This window comes from Molothrus ater, chromosome 6, assembly GCF_012460135.2.
Source record: "Molothrus ater isolate BHLD 08-10-18 breed brown headed cowbird chromosome 6, BPBGC_Mater_1.1, whole genome shotgun sequence".
Classification (NCBI taxonomy): Eukaryota; Metazoa; Chordata; class Aves; order Passeriformes; family Icteridae; genus Molothrus; species Molothrus ater.
The window spans coordinates 40955752-40978474 of NC_050483.2; the positions used below are offsets into that span (position 1 = coordinate 40955752).

The 22723-nt window shown below is 37.9% G+C and overlaps 1 protein-coding gene across 2 annotated transcripts in view; it reads right to left on the reverse strand.

Moving 5' to 3' along the window:
• The window catches only part of SPTLC2 (serine palmitoyltransferase long chain base subunit 2), a 77489-nt gene that overhangs the window by 33353 nt on the left and 21413 nt on the right, over positions 1–22723 (reverse strand). For both annotated transcript variants that reach the window (XM_036384208.2, XM_036384207.2), the window contains exons 6-9: positions 19500–19593; positions 16717–16822; positions 15665–15884; positions 13703–13829 (exon numbers count right to left, since the gene is read on the reverse strand). In XM_036384208.2, the coding sequence (XP_036240101.2) occupies positions 13703–13829; positions 15665–15884; positions 16717–16822; positions 19500–19593 (547 nt within the window). The remainder of the gene's footprint in view (positions 1–13702; positions 13830–15664; positions 15885–16716; positions 16823–19499; positions 19594–22723) is intronic.

Sequence of the window (22723 nt, forward strand, 5' to 3'; positions counted from 1 at the left end):
AAAACTGTCATGCAGCAAGCATTGATTTCTTTAGGTCTGAATTACTAATAAGTTAGCATCAGGGAAAAAACAAAACAAGCCAACCACAAAAAATCCAATCTCCTCCAAAACCAGGCCCCAAATACAATCACAATGCTGATTTACATTTATGCAGGCTTTTATCTTATGCAAGATAGCATGCAAAGTAAAATGAAATTGCTGCCATTGTTTAGCTTCAGCAGTGCCTTGATTTTAAAGATAGAGAAATTATAAAATAGTGAATCCATGTTGTATAAATTATCTACTGGAGTTATCATGTAAGAGACAACCACGCCCTCAAACATAATGCCAACCTGTAATTAATCGTAATAACTCAGTTTCAAGAGATGGGAAGTCATAATACCATCTCTTGCCACTTCTCTTCAGACAATATGCACTTTGAATTACAGAAACCTGCTTTTTTTAACACTTAGAAAAGTCTAAAAAGACTGCTGGTTGCTGGTACCAGTCGATTCCTTTACGACTACTAGAATCACGTGTATCTGGTAATTTGCTTTTAAATTTTTTCCCTCAGTACTAACACAATGGTATACCAGACACTGCAGAAACAGCAACTGTCTCTACTTTAAAGTTCACACCACACAGAACAAAAGATCCCATGCTCTCCTTTTGTGTTTAGTGTGACTCTTCATAGGAAATCCACCTAGAGAGAAGCAGATTTGACATCTTTGATGAAAAGTGGATCTTGTCCAAGGCAACAACAACAAACAAAACCAAACCAAAACACTGCCTCCTGTCAGAAGGCTGTCAGAAACACACAAGCCCTTTCCACTTAAAGGAGAATTCAAGATAATGCCTGGCTGATTAAGTTGATAAAATTATCCCTGACCTCTATGTTACCATAAAAAAAAAGAACAATAAAGCAATAGCATGTGCCTGTGTATCTAAATATTAGTAAGACTGGCTGAACACAAAATTATTTCATATGCAAAGAATTGCATAGGATCAGCAGTTACATTTCATGGTCATATCGCACTCATCTCCTCTGATATGTTTCAAGTCCTATTGCAGTGAGAGACTAGGCTCATGAGACCCAGAAGGGTTCCCTAACTCCAACTTTACATGTACCACTGTATTTTTTCACATAGAACTTCTCTAGAGGCTGAATTTCTACTGAGCAGTTTAAGTTCTCTCTAGAGTTATGACAGCTAAACAGGTTACCCATACAAACAAAATCTACTGTGATAGAAAGTGAGAACAAAAGCACCAATTACCAGCCAACTTCACTCTGACACTAGCTGAAGGATCTGCTGAAGAATAGCAGTACTGCATGCAACAATTCCCCCCTGGCCCCCCTAGGCAATCCAGAAAGCAATTTCTGAAATGTAACTCACAATAGCTGTTCCTGTTTGTTTATACCTTGCTCACTGTATCTGGTTGCGCTGTTGTCATACGACTAAAATGCCCTGCAGCCGAACAAGTATGATTTACAGACTTTGAACTTAAAAAACATTGGTTCAAATCAACAGGTAATTTTAAAGAATGTGATTAGGGCCATCCCTCCAGAACAAAGACTAAGTTTGTGTTGCCTGGGTAAATGTATTATCTAACTGTACATATTAATCACTGGGAGGATTTGTGGGATTGTATTAACACTACTTACACATTAGCTCATACAGATTTTGTAATATCACAACTACAGTCATCATAATAGCATTCATAATCATTAAAAAGTCAGATGTACATATCCTGTTTGACAGCTATTCTTGTGTCTTGCTGAGAAGAAAGAAATGTGAGCTTGTCAAGCCATTCTTCTGAACTAGTTATAGTACCCTCACTATAAAGTCAGAACCATGAAAAAAATTATATAGTTTCAATGAAACTTACCTTGCCAAGTTAACTGAATTGTTGAAAAAAAGCAAGCATTTAAAACCAATATTTTCTTTTTATTTTGATACCATGGGCACTGAAATTCAAAAATCACATCTTTGCTCTTCTAAATCTCAAGAGAAAGCATCAGTGAAGAAGAGACAAAACAAAAAAAAGACTCGAACCTTTGTACAATACAAAAAGGTTGGCAGGCCTTTATGGCAGATTGAAGCCACAGAGAGTAAAAACATCAGGAACGCATACAAACACCACATTTCTTTAGAGGCTAAGGAATGTGCAAGCTTTGACAAAGCATATTATATTAAGGATGTTTATAATCTACTTCCATGGAGACAGTTCAGTAGCTTTACAACATAGCAACAAAGAGTGTGAACTATATTTTCCATCTGTTTTGTGCAGACTGTTTTTTTACAATGGAAGTCACTATCAAAGCAAACTATTCCTTGGGTTTTTAAACAGCAACACAGAAAAGAGATCTTTCCCTATGCAGTACAAGAGAAGATACAGGATATGAAGGGCTATTAAATATATATACAAAAATATGTGATGAAGATCTCGTTTCAAGCTGGAAGTGATACACATAATGCAGCGGTCACCTAGTTTCAGCTAATATTACTATATTTATTAATTGTAAAATATCATACAGATATAAAAAACCTTACAGAACCAGACAGATTATCACCTCCAGCTGAACATGCGCAATAAGAACAACAAAGCAGCCCCTTTTCACATTTTAAGAGAACTATAATCAAAAATCAAAAGATACAGTCAGTAGAAAACATGAAATCAGCTTTTGGTCAAGCATGAGGAAAACAAAAAGGACAACACTGTAAGTACTTCTTCCAGAGGAAAACAAAAATACCAGCATTGGAATTACTCCTTCCATCTACAAAGTTCATTTACAGTGATAGCACAAAATTTCTTCTGAATCTATCCACGTTAAAACAGATAAAACAAATTTAAAAAGCATCTATTGTACTCATATATTATTAGCACAAGTTCTGCCATTCTGCTGCTGTTAGGCTGGAGTTCACCCTATGTCATATGGCATAGCTGTTCTCTCCATGCACAGACCACAGGAAATAGTGCAGAAAACTGTATTTATTTTCCCAGAACACAAAAAAGCTGCAGTGCACACCAGCTTTTCCAAGAAAAAGCACAATGCTTAAGATTAATAGGTGTGATCTATACAGACAACATTTTAAAAGAAAAGGCACTTGAAACACTCCATGGTACATTACTACTATTATGTTAGAAAAACAAATGTACAGTGTATGGAATATACAGCCCTTGTGGCCACATGTTAGACTACCCTCAAATCTAAAGGGAAGTCATTGAACATTTATACCCTGCATTAGAAAAAATCCTGCTGTGAAAAATATTCCCAAAGTCCCTCATGTGAGCCTTCAGTCTCACTGAACATATCAAACCCAAAACTTAAGGTATTTTATGAAGACCACCACATGGATCCAAGACCATGCCTGGGCAGCAGAAGTGCCTCCCATCACTCCAATAAATGCCATTACAACAGAACTATCAAAACCCCCTACACATCTACTTCCTGGAACCCAGTGTAATTCCCCTTGGTTACCAGGTATTTACAGAGCTTGCATGAAGACAGGGTTATGCAAATCCTTCACTTCATGATTAATTGTGAAAAGAACTAATCCCTACACAAGACAAACACTTGTAGGGGATTTTTTTTTATCTACATAACACTTTCCAAAGGTTTCCCTTGGTACTAAAATTTCCAAGTTAAATAAGTACCAAAATCTATGGACTCAAGCAGGACATTAGGGCGCCATATCCAGAATCAATAGGCCACAAGCTACTAATGCCTTCTTCCTAACGGAAAAAAATCCCACCCAAAAAAAACCCAAAAAACAAACAAACAAAAAAAAAACCAACCAAGAAAAAACAACCAGCCAAAAAAAACCCCATACCAAGACAAAAAAATGCACCCCAAACCAAAAAACAACAACAAAAAAAAACCAACCCAAGAAAAAAGCAAACAAAAAAATCCACAAAAATCACAAAACCAAAACAAACAAAAAACCCCCAAAACAAAACCCCAAAAAGCGCGCAAAAAAACCACAAAAAGACACCAACCAAAACCCCCAAAGTGGCTATGTAGCCTTCTTCTACCCCAAACTGTTCTCACTTCTCTCAAAATATAATGAAGAAAGAAGGTCCAAGTATGAAGTACTATAAAAATGAAAAGTATTAAAATTCTATAAAAATGACTGCATAAAACACAGGCTATAGCCAAAGCTATAGGGTTAGAAAAGATGAAGAGTCTGACAACCATACCCAATGTCACTGAATGACCTATGTTTCCAGGAAACTCCTCCCAAAACCAAACTTGGAAAAGAAGAATTAGCTCTATTGTGTTCAGAAAAAAAGCAAAGCATTTTTCCCCTAAAATTCTCAAATATAAGAATAGTGTTTAGGGAAATGTAGTGAAGTGTAGTCTGTGCAGTTTTATGGTAAAGTTATTATTTATTAATAGTACTAAGTTCTAGTATATTTGTCCTGCCATTAGGCAGATCTCTAAGGAGTTCACAATAGAATCCATAGACTGGACAAGATAACCAAGTACTCAGCTTTAGAGCAGTAATTCAGTAGCTCTTCTGACTGAGCTTTAATGCACTACCTTCCCTACTGAACTCTTGCTAGCTGGTCATAAAAATTAGACTTTTTTTCCTGCATTGTTTTTTGAATTTTACATTCAAAAAACATTAGAAAAACACAATCTATTAATCTATTCTTCTAAAACTCAAAGCCAATTCAGCAAAATAGAGGGATTTGTATGTCACATAAATCACAGGCAATAAGGTAGAATAAGAAACAGTGCAAATTAACTGCAGATGACTAGCAACAGTCTTCTCCCTCATTCCCTGCAGCTGCATTAGCCACATACTGAAGTGTTGCTCTTAAATTTAAAATCAGATAGGAATGCTCAAAGTGCAAGAAACAGTATTCAGCAAAAGTCAGCTGACTGGTCACACTCCATGTCAACACCTTAAAAGCTTCTAACAGCATTGCTGCTAAAGCAGCTGGACTAGTGCTCAAGTTCTAGCACAGCAAGGCTTGTCATCCACTGGAAAAGAAACACCAGCCACCTATAAAGTGTCCACCTTTGGTTAAAAATAGCCAGCTTTGGTTAGAAATAATCAGCTTCATCTAGAAAGCAACAAATAGAGCTAGGGCATCCATTCTCTCACCTGGATAGTGAGGTATCCCTGAGGGGGTACCACCTGAGGGATGGGGTGTGTTTAACTGCTGTACTCTTTGGCAAAGTCCTTTGGGAGGGGCAGCCATAAACACTGAAGTACCATCTTCTGGCCAAACTGAACACAAGGCAGCTCTATAAAGAAATGATGCCAAGAGCGCTATGAAACAGGCTCCATGAACACCAGATAATAATGAGATCCTACACAGAAGCACGCTCTGACCAGTAACTGATACTGTAAGGTACTATGAGAAGTATTTATATCTGTGTTAGTCTGAAAATCCAGAAAAGCAGCCGGGCAGACAGACTACCTTCTACTATGTCTTTTTGTAGAAGAATCTTTTAAGGCTAAAGAAAGTGAACTGAATAGTCCTCAATACCTGCTTTCATCAGTGGTATTAAATGGGACCTTATGGAATGGAGCACATTAATTTCTGAAGTGCTTTCTGTCCTTCAACAGGACCTCCCAATACAATATTCCTACAGATTTCACCTAACACAAGGCACAATGGGAGAGACAGGATGCTGCAAGTGTGTATGTGCTCTTTATTAATGTGTCCTAAAATTGAGAACTTTCACCAAATGAGTTGGTTTAGCTTATTTGGTTTTTGTTTTTGTTTTTTCAAAAGGAAGCTTTTGTATGAAATCATTGAGAAGGCAGCACCTGAATCTTTCTGTGAAGACTTTCATCCATTCAATAAGAGGTCCTTTACAGCATTTCAAGTTTCTCCTTTGACATCAAAGATGCTTCTAGCCAAGTTCAGCTTATGATAAAAACTATAGCCTGCAAATTTCCCACCAAGTCAGAGTTGCCCACATCTGTCTTTATACCTGTTATATAGCCATACTTGTCCTAAAGTGTGCTTTCAGATTTACCCTAAAACTCTGCAATAATTTCAACAGCAAGGGTATTGAGCTTTCCCATGTCAGTAAGTTGTATTTGGCAAGAAGCTTCTGGTATCCTGCCACCTGGAAATGCAGTGAGGTGGGAGAGCAGGCTTTGTGCATGAAAAGGCCTAAACCCTGGGGACCTTGTCTCTCTTTGACATTTACAGACTTGTTTTTCCTGAACAGCTCTGTCTTCCAAGGATCCTGGAAAGATCAAAGCTGTGCATATAAAACTCACAATTGCTAAAAAACCCTCTATGCTGCCACATCCTGAACAAAAAGATACTTGTTAGGAATATAGCTATAATCCTAGAAAAGACAAGCTCTATTTCAGATTGGAGGTACTGAACATTTTGCTTCCAGCTCCTGGCATAGTTATTCCATAGGAGTGACCCATCTGTACAAAGTACTCAGTTCTAGAGATGGTAGTTGCAAGACAAATGAGTTCTCCACCGCCCATTTAGAGCCTGAGTTTGCCAACACACTTATATGATACAACATTAAGCTGACCAGCTGGAAGGCATGCTTGAAAGTCTTGAAAAGTTTCAGAAGTATTGTACTGGCGCCTTTTTTCTTCTTTTTTTTTGCAATCCCAGTGTCCATGGACAAACAGTTAAGAAATCTTAGGAGCTGCTAGCCAACACGAATTTGAGAAGCATGCATACTCTGTAACACATTTTCCCCCATGTAGGCAGTATTGTAACCACAACTTTTCCACTATGCAACAATTAGGCAATAACCTGAGCATTAACAGAAGCTTAGCTTGTTGTGGCAGAAAGAAGCCCTACAGGTTGGTTTATCCTGTCCTTGACAAGTCAATTTGTCTTGATCTAAGCCCCAGTATCAAAATCAAGAATCTGCTCCATCTTATTTAAAGTAATCTCAAATCTCTCCTCTGGCCATGTGCTCTTAAAACGCATTAATTGGCATGCGGGTTTTTCAGACAGCTTCTTCCTTTAAAAATTAAATCTGTACTATCTAAGAAGGTTTATTAATTCCGAAACATTAACAAACATCTGCACTCTAGCAGGACAAAAGTACACACTGTAGATTGTCAAGATTGTCTGTGTTTGGGAATTTGTGGTAGGTCAACTGCATTGATGTGAAATAGCAGGAGTTGACCTTGTGCCAAACATATTTTCCATCAGAACCCACTAAAGTAGGCATGGACAGTAGGCCAGCTGGCCTGCAAGTCCCACATAGCCTAACACAGTCCACAGAAAGGTTTCATTACTGACTACTGCCTGTTTCCAAAGAAGATAAAACAATTATACTATACAGTCTTCCTAGAAGTCTCAGCACTGCAGACACTATTGCAGTACTAGTATTATTTTTTCTATGCAGAAAATTGGTGCAGCTGCCAGGACTGATGATAGGAGGCAGTGCTTCTGTGGGTCATTCAGGTATTTTCTAAAAACTCTGCTCTAGTAAATCATGTAGCGCATCAGGAACCATGAACTCAATTTCACACTAATCCAGAGAAAGCGTGCACATCATCTCGAGTGCGGCTACTGCTGTTGAAATGTTTAATCTTAATGCTTAATTTAGAAGCCTTTTAGTTGTGCTGTTTCTAACAATATATACTATATATATACTAGTAACCTGCTACCAGTATTCTCTCCTTTTCCTGTATAAGCAGCACACCAGCATTCTGTAGAAACCTGGCATCTCATATGCTATTGAGAGTAAAAAGTGAGACACACGTTTTAAATCAATTATAGCATAAGAAATTAAGAAAAATTAAATTACTTCAACAAAACAACATTTCTGGTTTTATTTCTCCTATGAAGAATAGTGTTTAGTCTATGAAGACACAGGATGATAGTTCCTACTGTAACAGAAATAGAAAGACCAGAATGTTACAAGAACAAAGCAGGTGTACACTTATAAAGGTTTATAAGCTCTACACAAACACTACAATGTTGAATAAAGCCAAAAGAAGAGGCACTGAAGAATTCTCGTATTTCAATGTACAACACAAAGGGTACAAATCTGCTAATGTCTGTAAACACTCTTCAAAGCATCAAAGGCTGAAAGATTTCTCCTGTGCAGTCCAGGTTAAAGCAGTTTTTCTGGAAGCTTGCCATGCTCTGTGGGAGGGAGATAGGGGTGCAGCAACAAGCTGGATTTAAAAGATCCTCAGCTGGAAGTACAAATACAGAGAATGATGTTTAAAACTGTTAGACCCCTGGAGAGAAGCAGGAAACTCTCTTTATGACCCCCAGAGTATTTGTTTTTCCAACAGTTTCCCAGCTCAGCTTGAGATTCTCAAGGGCAGCAACAAAAAAAAAAATCACTTTGCTCAAATTAGTTTTGACTGGTCCCCAGGTTCCCAAGGTGATAATTTAACACCTCATTAACAAGTGCATTATTGGAGGAAATTCAAATGAACAGATTTTAATGATAATTGAATGTTTTCAGCCTCAGCCTGCAGAAGAAGTACTTCCTCCTTGGAGTACAACAGCAGTCACTGCTTCCATTTGTGGATTGACTGCTGGCAATGAATGGCAAAGTACTGATTTTATTTATAAATATACCATAAGCTACTTAAAATTCAATTCTAGGTGCTGAAACATGGGCTATTCCTTCGTTACTGCTAATGTCTGCACTTGCATATAATTCTGGTTTGTCTTTGGAAAGAAAAAGGTAATGTTACAAAATGTCCAACTTCAAGATACCTACTGATTAGGCAGATGATTGAACTGCTGAGGTCCTATCTAGACTTGAGGACCTGATTAACCACCTGGAAGTTAAAGTACTAATTGCAGTCTTTTCTCCTCCAGAATTTAAGCAGACCATCTAAGCTTGGTTTGGTTTTTTTTCTCCCCAGCATGCTACTCCCTGGGCATATGAACAGTATAACAATGGTCCTGAATTCTAAACAGCTCAGTTATGCTCAATTCTCTGCCAAGACAGCTGTACATTCTTATTATTCTGGTTATAATTGGTTTAACTGCCTTCTCTGATTTAACTCACTCAATATTGTTGCACATAGCAATGGCAAGAGTAGAAATTTTTTAAAATGTTTTCACTGATGAGATGGAATAAATTACTGGCTCTTCACAACTGAGATGCTGAGACAAATACCAATCTGACTCTGTGCTGCTAACTGACTGACCAGCCTTCAAAGAGCAGTTATTTGTTTCCAGTAGTTCAGCAGCTGGGATGGCCAATGCAACTGCTACCTCCACTGAACTGTGCTGGATAATAATCCTTCATTTCTATACAGTGCTCAAGACAACATTCAGTCAAATTTACGAGTCATCTTGGGCAAGTTCTATCCACAACTTATTCTATACATGCTGTGTATGGCTCTATGATTAGGTATGGGATATTTGCCTCCTAAAATTCACAGGGAAGTCAGTCAAACTTGTTAGAAATGTCAAGAGTTATAATTACTATTACTGAGTTAAGGTCTGTGGAAAGAAATAGCTCATCTCTTTTACAAGCCATTAGTACTGCCAGCTTTAGTTGAAACTTAAAACCACACCTGGGTTTAAGGCTCATCTTCAGTTTTCAATACATAGGAGAGCAAACTAAGTTTCACTTCTGAGGTGGTTAACCAGTCCTTAGACTGGTTTCACTTAGCATGTTTTGATTTGCCTGTATCTCACTTGGGTTACTTATGATTTTCTTCCACTTGCCCCCAGCAGTGTTATCAGGGCAACAAACAGGCTGGGTCCTGAACAGCTACAAGGCTAACAGAACTCCTGTTGCACAGGATGCATCACTGGCTCTTATGTAAATAACAGAAAGGAGCCAGCTGGATTCCCAGTCCTAGTGAAATTGTAGCGGCAAAAAATCTAGCTTTCAACTCAAACCAAATCATTGATGCTGAAAAATTCACCAAGACAGGTCAAGTACTTAACATCATAAATCATAACAATGTCTCATTTACCATGACAAGAACCAAGCTGTCTCATTTTCCCTACAGTCAATTTAAATAACAGCAAGAATCAAGTGGCTTTATGCTACAGCTTTCCAAAACTTCATTCCAAGAATCAATTTGTCATCTTTGTGTATGTATACTATGACCTTGAAAAGTCTGCTTATTGTGTCTTTTTATTATCATTGTTTAAAAAGCTCCTTTATCTACAAAACTATCTGACATTCATTCATTTTGTGGCTGAACACAGCAAGAGCAATATTCACCAAACTGCTGACAAGCATCTGCAACACTTTCTCATTAAAGTTTTCAACCACAGAGACTTTGAATTGGAAAACAGTTCAAAAAATTTGTTTTTGTAGAAAGAAGACTTCTCCATCTCTCCTCATGATCATCTTGCTCCACTATATATATTAAAGCCAAATGTGATGATATACAAGATATTCATGTACATTGTCACCTGAGTTCTGTGAAGAGAGTCTATATGCTCAAGGGGCTCAACACTCTTGAGGATGACTGTTCCTTTGAAGAAATTCTCAAAGGGATCACAGATCAAGTATGTCTTGTTTAAGACCCCAGGATGGTCTTCTAGCCAATTACAGTACAGACAAGTAATGCAAAGTAAAATAGGACAGAGTTTTGATCTGGTAATGTAGAGGAGCTGCAGTACTGGAAGAACCCATAGAGGAACCCACCACTACCAAGAACCCATAAGGTGACTGCCACCTTATTGCTTTAGCTGTTAGCATTGTTTTTGCAATCTGGATGAGGGAACAAGTAATATATTAATATATAACTATACTGCTGTAACTGTCTTCAGGGTGATTGAAGTCTGCTAGTCACTTACATACATACACTTTACAAAGAATTAACAGATTAATTTGAGTAGAAATCAAGACACAAGAAAACTACAGTGCCAACTAAGGCAGCATATCTGCACATAAGCACATGTCTTACATTCTCTGCAGAGAAGCTTTTCATAGCATCTCTATTTTGCCTGTGCTGCCTCTTCCCAATATCCTATTTAGTCACTGGCAACTTGCTGGAAAAATCTGAAAGAAGACATTCACTTTTTTTAGTTATGTAAAGTTTTAGTAATTACAACACCTCATATTGTAAGTTTGGAGTCTTCAGACACTTCTTTAGATTTAGAAATAACCTAGACAATGAACATATTCTTGCAAAATTATTTACAAAAACCCTTTCATCTTCAAAAACTACTTGGTTCCTATTACTTATTCCTCAGCTACAGACTATCTCGATCTGACATGACAACTTCCACAAAGATTTGATGACATGGAGGACAGCAGGTTTTACAAATATCATGGGGTAAACAGAAGCAGGCAGACAAAGAAGCCACAAAGGCTCTTTTCAAAAAAGCACTCTTGAAGCTATTAAAAGATTTAGCTGTGGTCCAAAGCAAAGTTGGGAGCTAGCCATCTACTGTTGGGATTCCAGCTCCAACTCCTGTGCTGCTGTAAAACCACTGCCCTATCTCAGTTTCCTTTACCGATTCATTCAGCTTGACTAACTTAAAAGCAATGAAATTTTTGTAGTACACAGTCAATTCAGAGGTGCTTGCCAGTGACCCCATTTAACACTATTTCTCCACTTGTCTTTCACAGTTAGCAACTATTACCAGTACCCATCTACTCCTTATTTATTCATAGTCGAACCAGCTGCAGGCAGTAGTCCTCCAGAGCCCCACTTGTAATTCCACAGAATCCAAACACAAGTTTTTCAGCCAAAGCCCTTAAACGAAGAAAAAATTTTGTCATCCTATCACTAATCAGCTGCTTAGTTCACCCAACTGAACTTTTGCCAACTTCATCCACATAAAATGTCCACAAAGTAATATTATCTCTAAGGCCTTAAGGCAATTTTAAAAATGCATGACTGGGAAACAGCACACAGCAGAAAATAAATAGAAAAGCACTTTCATGCAAAAATCATCCTGTGAGGTGCTTATCTTAACTCAAAGTTGACTTAGATGCTTAAAAAGCCAGTTAACACTTTCACAAGACCTGCAGCTGAGAAATCCTTTCAGATTTGACAGGGTGCTGGCTATCCATGTGGTACCCATCACTTATGAGAAGTGCTAAAGCTTATATAGAAAGTGGACATACAGAAATTTCTTGGAAATGAGACACCTATAAAAACCAAAACCACTCATTTTCTTGTTAGAATGCCTAGGAATTCTGGTACTTCTTGGCACCAAATTAGCAGGATGTAGCTCAACATGCATTTTAAGCAACATGAGAACAGAAACGATCTTTTGAGTTTCTTTTTTGGCCATATTAGTTCGGATGGATTAGATCGGATGGATCTTGCTGGTATAATGGCAGGAGAACAGTATGGAATGGAAGTTATTTCCTTTCTCCTGGCTTGAACAAATGCCACACAGCAGCCTCAGAAAGAGACAAAAATGCCTGAGTTTAAATACTGCAAACAGAAATCAGTTACACATCCCTTGCTTCCTGCTTCATTAAGCAAAACAGATACTGGAAGAAACCCAAAACAAGCAAAGCACAGATTGTTGGCAAATCGCCAGCTATAAAAACCTCAAACTAAGGTTTAACACTACAGCAAGACAACTTTTTGTGTAGTGTGAAGCTTGCTTAATACCTGTACTGGAGAGCAGGGAGTCAGCTCCTGTAGCTTGGTACAGGTCTCTCCCATGGACCACTCGGAAGCACTCAAAGCTAGCACAGACACAGGCTGCTGCCCAGCTGTACTTGCCTCTCTGCTGAGCAACCACCTACACACACTGCTGGCACTTGAGTCTGTTCTCAGATAATATAAGCAAACCAAAAGAAAACTGTTATAACAGGAAAATTCTCAAGTCATATCTCCACTGAGCTTTTCCACTGTAAGTTATCAAACAGGTTGGCTGGTCAGGCACATGTTCAAAAGCCAATTCACTTCTTCAGGATACACTACCACCACCTCGTGGCCAGATGCCTCAAGCTCCAAGAATTCAATATATACTGCAGTTAGAATTCTAAGAGCCTCCAAACTAAATGACACCAACAGATCCTCAATAAACTACATCAGCAACCTGTGTGAGCTACTCACAACTTTTAATTACCTGTGAAGAGGGGAAAGTAACCTACATGCAAACTGTACCATTTCAGCTTCAAGGCAGCTTAAAGGGCTACTTGTTTCATGCTGTAACTGAAGGAGGCTGCTACCCATAGGCAAATGAGACACAAGAATCTGTCATTACGACTTTAAATACCCAGAGAATAGTACAAATTTTCCCTTTTTTACCTCTATAATGAAATAGGAAAACTAAGACAATAAAGACAAATATGTTGAATTTATTCTCCTAGTCCATTAAGTTCAGATTTTGAAAAATGCCTCCAGCTCCCCAAGTAAAAAGGGATTTCAGAAACATTTCCACATTCACTTTAATTGAAATGAAAATTGAAAGCACTGTGCCTGCACTAAACCAGCACACAACTATAAAAGATATAACAGCAAAATACTCTGAAAGCAATGTTTAAAGTGGGGCAAATAACAAAGGACAGACAATGGAAAGAAAAAGAAGCTAGCTAGAATAGCTTGACAGAAAACAAAAATCAGTACAAGAAAACAGTGTGTCTTAGGCAAGACTAAGATGACTTACCTGTAGCTGAAAACTTTTTATGCTGTTTTTAGGCTGATCTGCCAAGCAGAATTGTAAATGGTTTATTGACCCAGAAATTTCAACTGCAGATTTACTAATGGATAACTATCAAAGTGTCCACTGAATGTGTTATCTGTCAAAGTGATAGAGGCTCTTTCTGGCTTCCCCTTTCTACATGCTTACTGCTAGAAAGACTCACCAATAGTTGTACCATCTTCACCCATAATGCACTTCACGGAGGTGATGATTTGCTCCACAACAGGAGGCGACATTGATGTTGCATACGCAGCACTGTGAGAGTATGTCCTGAGGTAATCAATCAGCTCCTAGCAAAACACAAGAGGCATCAGACATAGCCTTCCTAGCACTCAGAGAAATACTTCTGTCATACCTTCAATCACAATAAAACAGGGCACCACCAAAAAAACCTCTTTCAGAATGCCCCATTAGAGAACAAGCATCTCAAGGATTAATTTTACAGTACAAGAAACAGCAGGGACATGACAACTTGTAATAATGTCACAGTGCAGGAACGTGTGTTGATCAGAGACAAATGTCTATGACAGACTTGTTTAGCTAACACCATCAACAGTGGATTGCAACAAAGGTTTGCATTATGCTTGCATTACTTGAGCTGTGTCCAGGGTGAGTTTCCAAAGTGTTTATTATTACAGTGTGAATATAAAGAAAATGAAATAGTGGGGAGCAGGATCCATAGGTGTTTATGGATCATGCTCAATATACTTTTTTTCCCCACAAAAAACACCAAACAAGGGGACAGGTCACAAAATCTCTCTCGTTCATGAGCACAATATAAATAAAGCAGTAGGTGTCATTTGAGAATGCACAAACCTCAGCCTAATCTTTCCGCACTTCCCACTTAAACACATCCTATTTCTCTTAGAGGGCAAAAGCAGCTCATATAGGAACAAAGGACCAACACACCTTACATCTAGACTGCTTGTTAACTGTACCAAAACCATGCTAAAATATAAACATCAGTATGAATGCCAGGAGAGATTCTGTCTTTTGCTACCACAAAATGAATAATGACCTCTGTAGCTATCACAAGCTGCAAATGCATTATAAAAACCTCCAGAAGTGTTCTGCTGCCATCTGCCTAGGGTCAGAGTTGAGGAAAGGAAGTCATAAAGGGACTTTGAAATAAACTAGGTAAGAAGATTTAAAGCCTCTTACCTATGCAGCAATCCCTCAATCAGTAGCTAAAACAGTTGTAAAGGCCTCTTAGCTACTTTACCTTATGCCATGGAGTCAATCCCACTAGCTTACTACCTTTGTAAAAAGATTTATATGATTTTTTTTTCTGGGGAAGTTGTTGAAGTAATTTTAATCTAACTGTAGTAAACACCCTCCAAGGAATATCTCCAAGTTCCATCTCCACTTATTGGTGGAAGTAATTATCACAATTGATACATAAGAAATTATTGTCCTGGTAGGAAAATGGTAGAATTTTACCCTCCAATAAAGCTTAGAAGCCTAATCTGTGAGATCAGAAATTTTATGATATGAGAAAGGTGACACAGAGAATTGTCTACACCATCCCTCTGAGAATTAGAGGTTGGCAAGTGCAACACTTTTTAAGCTGTATTTTCCAATAGAAGGAGACAGTAGCCAAAAAAATATCCTCAAAAACCTCAAACAAATAAAATACCAAAACAAAGAAACAAAAACCAAAACAATCAACCAGCCAAAAAAGAAAAAGGGAAAAAGAGTCATTTCAACCTGCTTGTGCCCAGGGGAAATCAATTCTACCAGACTAACCTAAGAGGATTTTCCTCCAAACGGGTTGAAAAACTTGAACTTTTTGCATTTTTCCTTCAAGTCTCATTAAAAGTACCATCAAGAAATCCCTGCTTCCTGGCTCCTGGCCCTTCCTAGAAGAGTATTGCATCACTACTGTTCATTCTGCAAACTCAGATCATCACTGACCATGTGAGAACTACACAATTACAACGTATTTTACTAGACTAGACTCTTCTGCACTGTAGACTTCCACAGTATTAGACAGCATGTAAAATTATGAAACAAATGGACAATAGGGTACTTGAGGAATAAATTAAATTTGAAATGCTTAACCAAGAATTCCACCACCTGCCTGAAATCGACTTTACCACCAGCCATGATATTCCCAGCTTTTTACCTTCTTGCCCCCAATGTATCCTCCTGCAGCTCCAAAGCTTTTCGTGAATGTTCCCATCATAACATCCACATCTTCAGGATTGAGTCCAAAATAATCCACTACACCCCGGCCACTGGGACCCAGGGCACCTATACTATGAGCTTCATCAAGGTACAGATAGGATTTGTACTTCTTCTTAAGGGCAATCACTTCAGGCAAACGGACTATGGATCCCTCCATACTGTTGAGAAACAAAAATTCAGTATGAGTTGACTTAATTGTTGGGGACCACCTCATAGAGACTAAAATCACTAAGCTTTAATTTCTTCACTGTTTCAGTAATTACAAACACTTAAAATTTGCTAGACTCATCAGTGTCTGCAGAGATGCACCTCTCCTCCTTGCACCTGGGGCCCAGATCTCTCCTTTCTACCTGTTCAGCATCTCTGGGATGCTGACACACAGACTAAACAGTAGCAGCAACCAGAAGTTAGGGCACAGGAATGTGTTCAGTGATAATTCATTAATAAAATTATCTCAGTTTTACTTCCACTCTAATGTCAGTATTCTGACTTAACATCTACTTACCTGATGTTTCTAAGAACTGACTAGGCTTTCATTAGTAACACTTCAAAACACCACATTTTGTACTGAAAGTCACTAGGATTTAAATGCCTAACACAGCTATGCCTACTGCTCCTACTCACTCTTAGCAAAAAAATTAAATTTGTACAATTCCGTTCACACTAAAATAATCTAGTAAGCACAGAAAGAATGGAATGGACAAGCAACTTAAGACCTCAGCTCTGATATAAGCAATCAGTTTTGATTAATTAATTTCTACAATATAATCAGGATGTGGGAAACATTGTGATAACACCAGCTGCAGCTACAGTTCTAGCAACAGAAAGCCCAGGATGTGAGACATACACAGTGTAATGTAATTAGCAGATGAGACCAATGAAATAACTATGAACTGACAATATTCATCGTTTGATTTGGCAAAGAAACCCAAACACTAAGCATTTAGATCTCATGTGGAGGGTCTTAGGATTAGAAAGAATAGTTTGTACCTGTATATTCCTTCCACCAAGATAAGAATTTTTTTCCAGGGCCTCCGTGTACGAGGTTGCCCATGCACAATAGCATCTTTGAGCAGCTTCTCCAGGCTTTGCATATCTGCACCAGAAATTACTGTTAAATGGTACCAAAACAGCTACTAGCTTGAACTTTGACGTGACTAAAGACAGCAATATTCCAAAAAGGCACAAATTGCACCAGCATGGAGGACAGACCATATACAAGTCAATAAGCACAGGCTTCATCTCCCTACAGGACCATGGATGAAACTGAAAGGAATAGGTGACTGTGTGAACTCCAAGGAAGAGTTTCATCATTCTAAACTAAAAGCACAAGTTAGAGCATTAGGCACAAACAAAGAAAGGGCGGCGGGGGGAGGGGCTTATAAAAAAAGGAAGGTATCTCATTCTGATGAAAAGAGAAGGCAATTTAGTAGTACAAATGTCCTTGTGGATAGAAATAATTCAGAACAGAACAACAGAATAGAGCTAGAACACAACAGGTTCAAGGATAATGAATTAAAGATAAGAAGAAGATAGACCAAAGTGCAGGAAAATAAGCAGGGCAAGTGTACTTTTTTATTTCTTTGTTTAAAATTGAAGGGATTGGAAGTGAGAACAGGAAGCCTCTAAACCAAAGGAGAAAAGGAAAAAAGAGAACCACCAGTGCAGAAAAAAGGATAATGTTCAGCATATCAGAAACTAGACAGATGAAACTGTTAGTAGAAGCATATTCTGAAATCTTACAAGCTTTGATTACAAATACTTGATGTGATCCTTAGAGACCTAACTAATGTGAACAAATGCATACATATGGAATCAGTCCTGAAAAAAAACTTCAAGGAAAGGAGTGAAGATGGGATTAATCAAAGCATAAAAGCCAAGTTCTGAGCAAGAGATAGATATAAACACTAGGGTGTGAAAAAGAGAACAAATTAATCATGGAAAGAGAACTGGTAGACTAGTGCAATTGTAGCAGCAAGAGGAGCTTGTGAATTAGATCTAGAATAAAACTAAACAGCACAGTAGGTCAGTTAATGTACTGTTAAAAGACAGCTAAGGTTCAGAAAGTCAATGATGAAGAAATCAGCAGTGTAGTCCCTGTCTCCAACAGGTCTCTCAATGAAGGAAAGACAAGGTTAGTGCGATTAGAGAGAACAATGGAAAATAAACTTCTACTCTAATTTTTCAAGAAGAAGGGGAAGATAAGTCTGAACTTAATGAAAAGAACAAACTACAGAATAAAGCAGGAAAAAAACCACCATTTTACAAGGAATTTCAGGGGAAGCTTTCATTCCCCCCCCAGTTTCTAAAAATCTGATTATGAATGAAGCCATTAACATCTTAAGAAAATCACATTAAAAAGGCAGCATAGAGTATAACAAGAGTAGGACTGAGAACACATACAGAAATACGAACTGAACATCATCTTGATAACCAAGACCATTGTTTGCATTTTGCCTTGATTCTAATATGCCACTACATTCTCTTCCACAAAAACCCACCATCTAAAATGTTTCTAGAATATCCCACAATTTCACCAGGGGAAAGCACATTCCCACAAATCATCTATTGTAGCCATTCCCACAAATCATCTATTTTTCACCACAGCAGCTTCTAAGTCCTTCTCCCCATAGCCAGAACTATGTTTGTCACCAATGTTCTTTGAAATTCTGCAACTGATGCAATGTTCAGAAGTATGTCCATATAAATGCAAGAAATTGAATGAAAAGCTTTTGTGATCTTGCCCAGCAACCAAAATTTATGAAGAATTAAAAAGAAAAAATGAATGTTACCAAATGCTCTACTTTTTTGTAAAACAAATTATTCAAATGATAGAAAACAAGAAAGAGCGAACACAAAAGAAACAGTAAGCACAGCAGAGAGAATCCACACTATCAAGTAGGACAAAGAAAGAAAAATAATTGCAGTCACCCAAGTTTTGCTGTTACCACTACACACTTCAAAGAGAGCAAGAGTCATCTTGACCTCAGAGACTGACACTATAAAGAGTATTAGGAGTACCTGAAGAACGAAGGTAGTTCTTACTAATCAAGAACAACCACATGCCTCTTTCATCAAGAGTAAGGGAAGGAAATCCTAGGTAGTTTTAATCTGAAAGTTATTATAAATACCTCCTTTGGAGGAAGATGAAACTAGGAAATTTAAAAATCTGTGTATTTTGGAAACAATTACTTAAATACTTAAAGCAAGTAATTCATTAAACTTAATCTATGCTTCTTGTCCCAAAAATTGGTTTAGTACTACATTGTGCCAATTCATGACTTTCTAGTTTAGCTAGGACATCTGTAATTCTAAGCTTTTGTTACTGTAGGAGCATGTTAGCATCTAGTTCTAAAATTAAACTTTCTTATCCCCCAAACTGTAACCTAGACCACTACCAGATTGCATCATTATGTGACACACTGTTAGAATAATTTAACCATGCTGAGCTACTCAAGCATGATAGGACAAGAAACAATGTTAAAACACCAGTGTCCCTAGACTTGCCAAAGGGTGGCATGTTCTCCTCCATATGCAGAAGATGTAGGCCAGAACAGCTTCAGAATAAAAGTGTTATTAGTTGGGACTGAATACATAAAAAAAAATCTGATTCAGGATGATTCAACTTCCAGTAGCAGCAGTCTTCTGACCTTTTACATAACTAGCATTGATTTCCTTGCATGAAATTGGACTTTCAGTTACTAGAAGATAGAAAATATTGCATCTGATCTATAGCATCTGCAGAAAAGCAAAGTTCACCATCTGATACTTACTGTTGTGCTTAAAGATTCGAATAGTTGCTCCTGACAGTCTTGCTCCAAGCACTAGTGATGCATGATTCAGCTCATCACTCAGAATCAGACAGCCCTGAATTAGAAGGGGAAAGAAGAATATATTAAAAGGTTATGTTTCACAGCCAAGCATGTAAAACCTTTCAGCTCTGCAGTGCTTCAAGATCATTTAAGAAAAAAAAATTCCAACATAAATGCAGGCAACTCCAACTACTTGCAAATTCCAACTAGTCCAGGCAAGACTGGATAAGATCCAATTTGCAGCCTTAGTATGGCAAATAAAAATACAGAACTGCTCTTAACTGAAAGAAACACTAAAATTTCACTTTTCCTGGAAGTCCTGCAGCTGAATCTCTGAATATCTCATGCTGTTGATGAGTACTCATCCTCCTATGCAGTCAGGTAAAACAGGGAGCAGAGCAGCTTGCCACAGTTGACTCAGCAAGTCGACAGTGCTGCTAAGAAACAGGACACCAAAGACCTAGGTTAAAGGCCTTCTCAGTGTTGCACTATTACTTTCATTAGGAGGCAACCACTGACTAAACCCACATGTAGATGGAGGTAATATACAAGAGACAGAAAGTGGAAAACAGAATTGCATGATGAACTGGAGAAATTTTTTGAAGCCATTAAACATGATACTAAATTAATCTGCTTTTTCAAGAAAAGCCCAGAAGGTAAATCCTTGGACAAACATTAAAACAGGATATGTATGTTTTGAGAGCAGTGATGATTACAGGTCAATAACTGATATGCTGAACATTCAGTCACAGTATTATCACTGTGGGCTACAGGAATGTATGTATATTGGGGGATTAATACATAAGGAAGCAACAGTATTTCTAAATAACCTTGGCCCACTCCAATTACTATGCAAACATGCTGCAATTTTAGAAGTAACTTTGCTCAGTTAAAAATCTAGAAAGGGTGTCAAGATGCTGAAGATCTAACACTGAAGCATGTTCATTCCATGCTTCTCTAATAACAGCTTAATGAGGGAGGAATCAAGAGGATTTCTCTGCATTGGGAATTACTAGAAAGGACTGTCAAAAGCATTGCTTATAGTTATACCAGGAGTGTCCCAGACAACAGGAGTACTTTGTTCTAGAGTTAACCTTATTTCTCTCTAGTGCAGAGTCTCAAAGTCTCTGCACTAGAACTGTGATGCCCCTTGAAACATTCTACGTTCTGAGAAAGCCAGAGACTGGTTTTCCCCAGAAAATGCCACAAATGCCATGTGTTCATACTGCTGCTACAAACATTCACATTACATGTTTCATAGACTTTGGCATATGAAGTATGGAAATTTCCAACTAGTGTTTGCTCTTTAGAACTACTACATCAGACAGAGTATGTATATATCAGAGGACATTGCTGTTAAACACTACTGTATCAAGAAAATTGAATATAATAATCCAGTACTAGTATCCTTCTTGAATGGTAGAAAGCAGGAAAAGTGATAGTTAAAAAAAAAAAGAAGAAAAGAAGAGATTCATTGCCTAGAAAAAGGACAAAAGCTTGTCCATAAAAACAAGGACAAGCTTTTGGTGGAGAAAGTAGATTTAACATACTGATGAGCAGCAGCCTCTTTTCACCCTCTGCTAAAAGGACATTCAATTAGAAACAAATTAATTTGAAACTGAAGAAGTAGTAACTAGTCTAGTACTGTCTGCTACTAGAAAGAGGGCAATGGATCACATAAGGCACTGGCACAGAACAGCCATCACTGATGATTATATGTAAAACTGAGTGATGCTACTACAGTGATAAGACTTCAGTTGCATTTATCAGCAAATTTACATCTGAGAAAGCATTCAGGACAAGGCTAACAGGAACTGGAGATAACACAACTTGGGCTCTAGAAAAATATGTCAGTGAAGAACAAGAACAGGCTTACCACCACATCCTGCAAGGCCCACTGAAGTGAATGCCACATTTTACTACAGAGTGCTATCTATGTGAATCGTGTAATTCAGTCCTGAGCACTTAATTTTACAACTCACCTATATGTGGAAATTAATGTGCTTTCTTATAACCAAAAAAAATCCTTCAAGCATCACTGTTCTAACTCAATTGTATAGTCTCTCTCCATCCAGAGCTATGATGAAAAGCTCTGTGCTAAAGGCAGTACAGAACAGTGCTATTACCTAGTTATACTGATTATATTAATGGTACTTAATCTAAAACAGGTAAGTTTGAGAGTCTAGCTTAGCCTCAAATGGTCTAACAACCTCTGACGAAGTAACCCTCAAATGTCCCATTATCTGTGGTCTAGACTCAGCATACTTGGCAGTGAGTGTATCAGGGACCTGACAAACTGGCTGTGAACAGAGGGCCTCTACTGCTGAAAACCACCAGGTGCAGAAACACCTGATTTTAGTGATGCTTTAACAGTGCTGAAATACAGCTTTCAGTCTACACCAACTATACTTATTTTCAGCATGTGCTTAGTAGAGGCTGCTGTTAGCAAGGCAAAGTGAATAAAGATCAACTAAATAATGATGAAGCTTTTGAATTCCTTTTGCTGACTAATACTGATCAAATTATGGCATAGAGATGGATCCAGTCACTGTATATGTTGTCATTAAAATAAGATTCAGTAGGAACACAAACTAAGTGCTTCAGGATTCCACAGAGCAGAAAAAGAACAGGTGGTCCAGTATATGTGAGCAACTATACTCAGCAGCTTGTTTTTAGCTAATCAAGTAATAATACAGGAGCCCAGAATAACTTGGAAGATACCTTGTGTTCCAAGCAGCTTTACAGTTGAAAATGCAAGTAGGACATGCAAAAAGACACAAACAGTTATTAAAAAAAACAGCCCAAGAGTTTAATCAAGCATGAGAATCTCTGAGCTTTACTGAGGACTATCAAAGCATTGCCAAACAGGTAGTGCACACTCAATTAATTGTGTACTGGGTGGTGCCAAAATTCAGAATTTATGTGTCCTTATTTGCAGACAATGAAGAAATCAAATGTGCAGTGAGAAGCAACTTCAGGCAGCCAAAAAAAACATTCAGTGAACATTCTGAACAGCAAAATGGTTCATCTGACAAGAACTCTCTTCTTTACCAGAGTGCAATTTCTGTTTGGAATATTCACTTGAGTATAAGGACACCTGTATTGTTATGAGGCAAAAGCTTCTTACTACTTTATTTCAAGTGTACAAGAAACTAAGTATCCTCATGACTAACGCAGCAGGCATT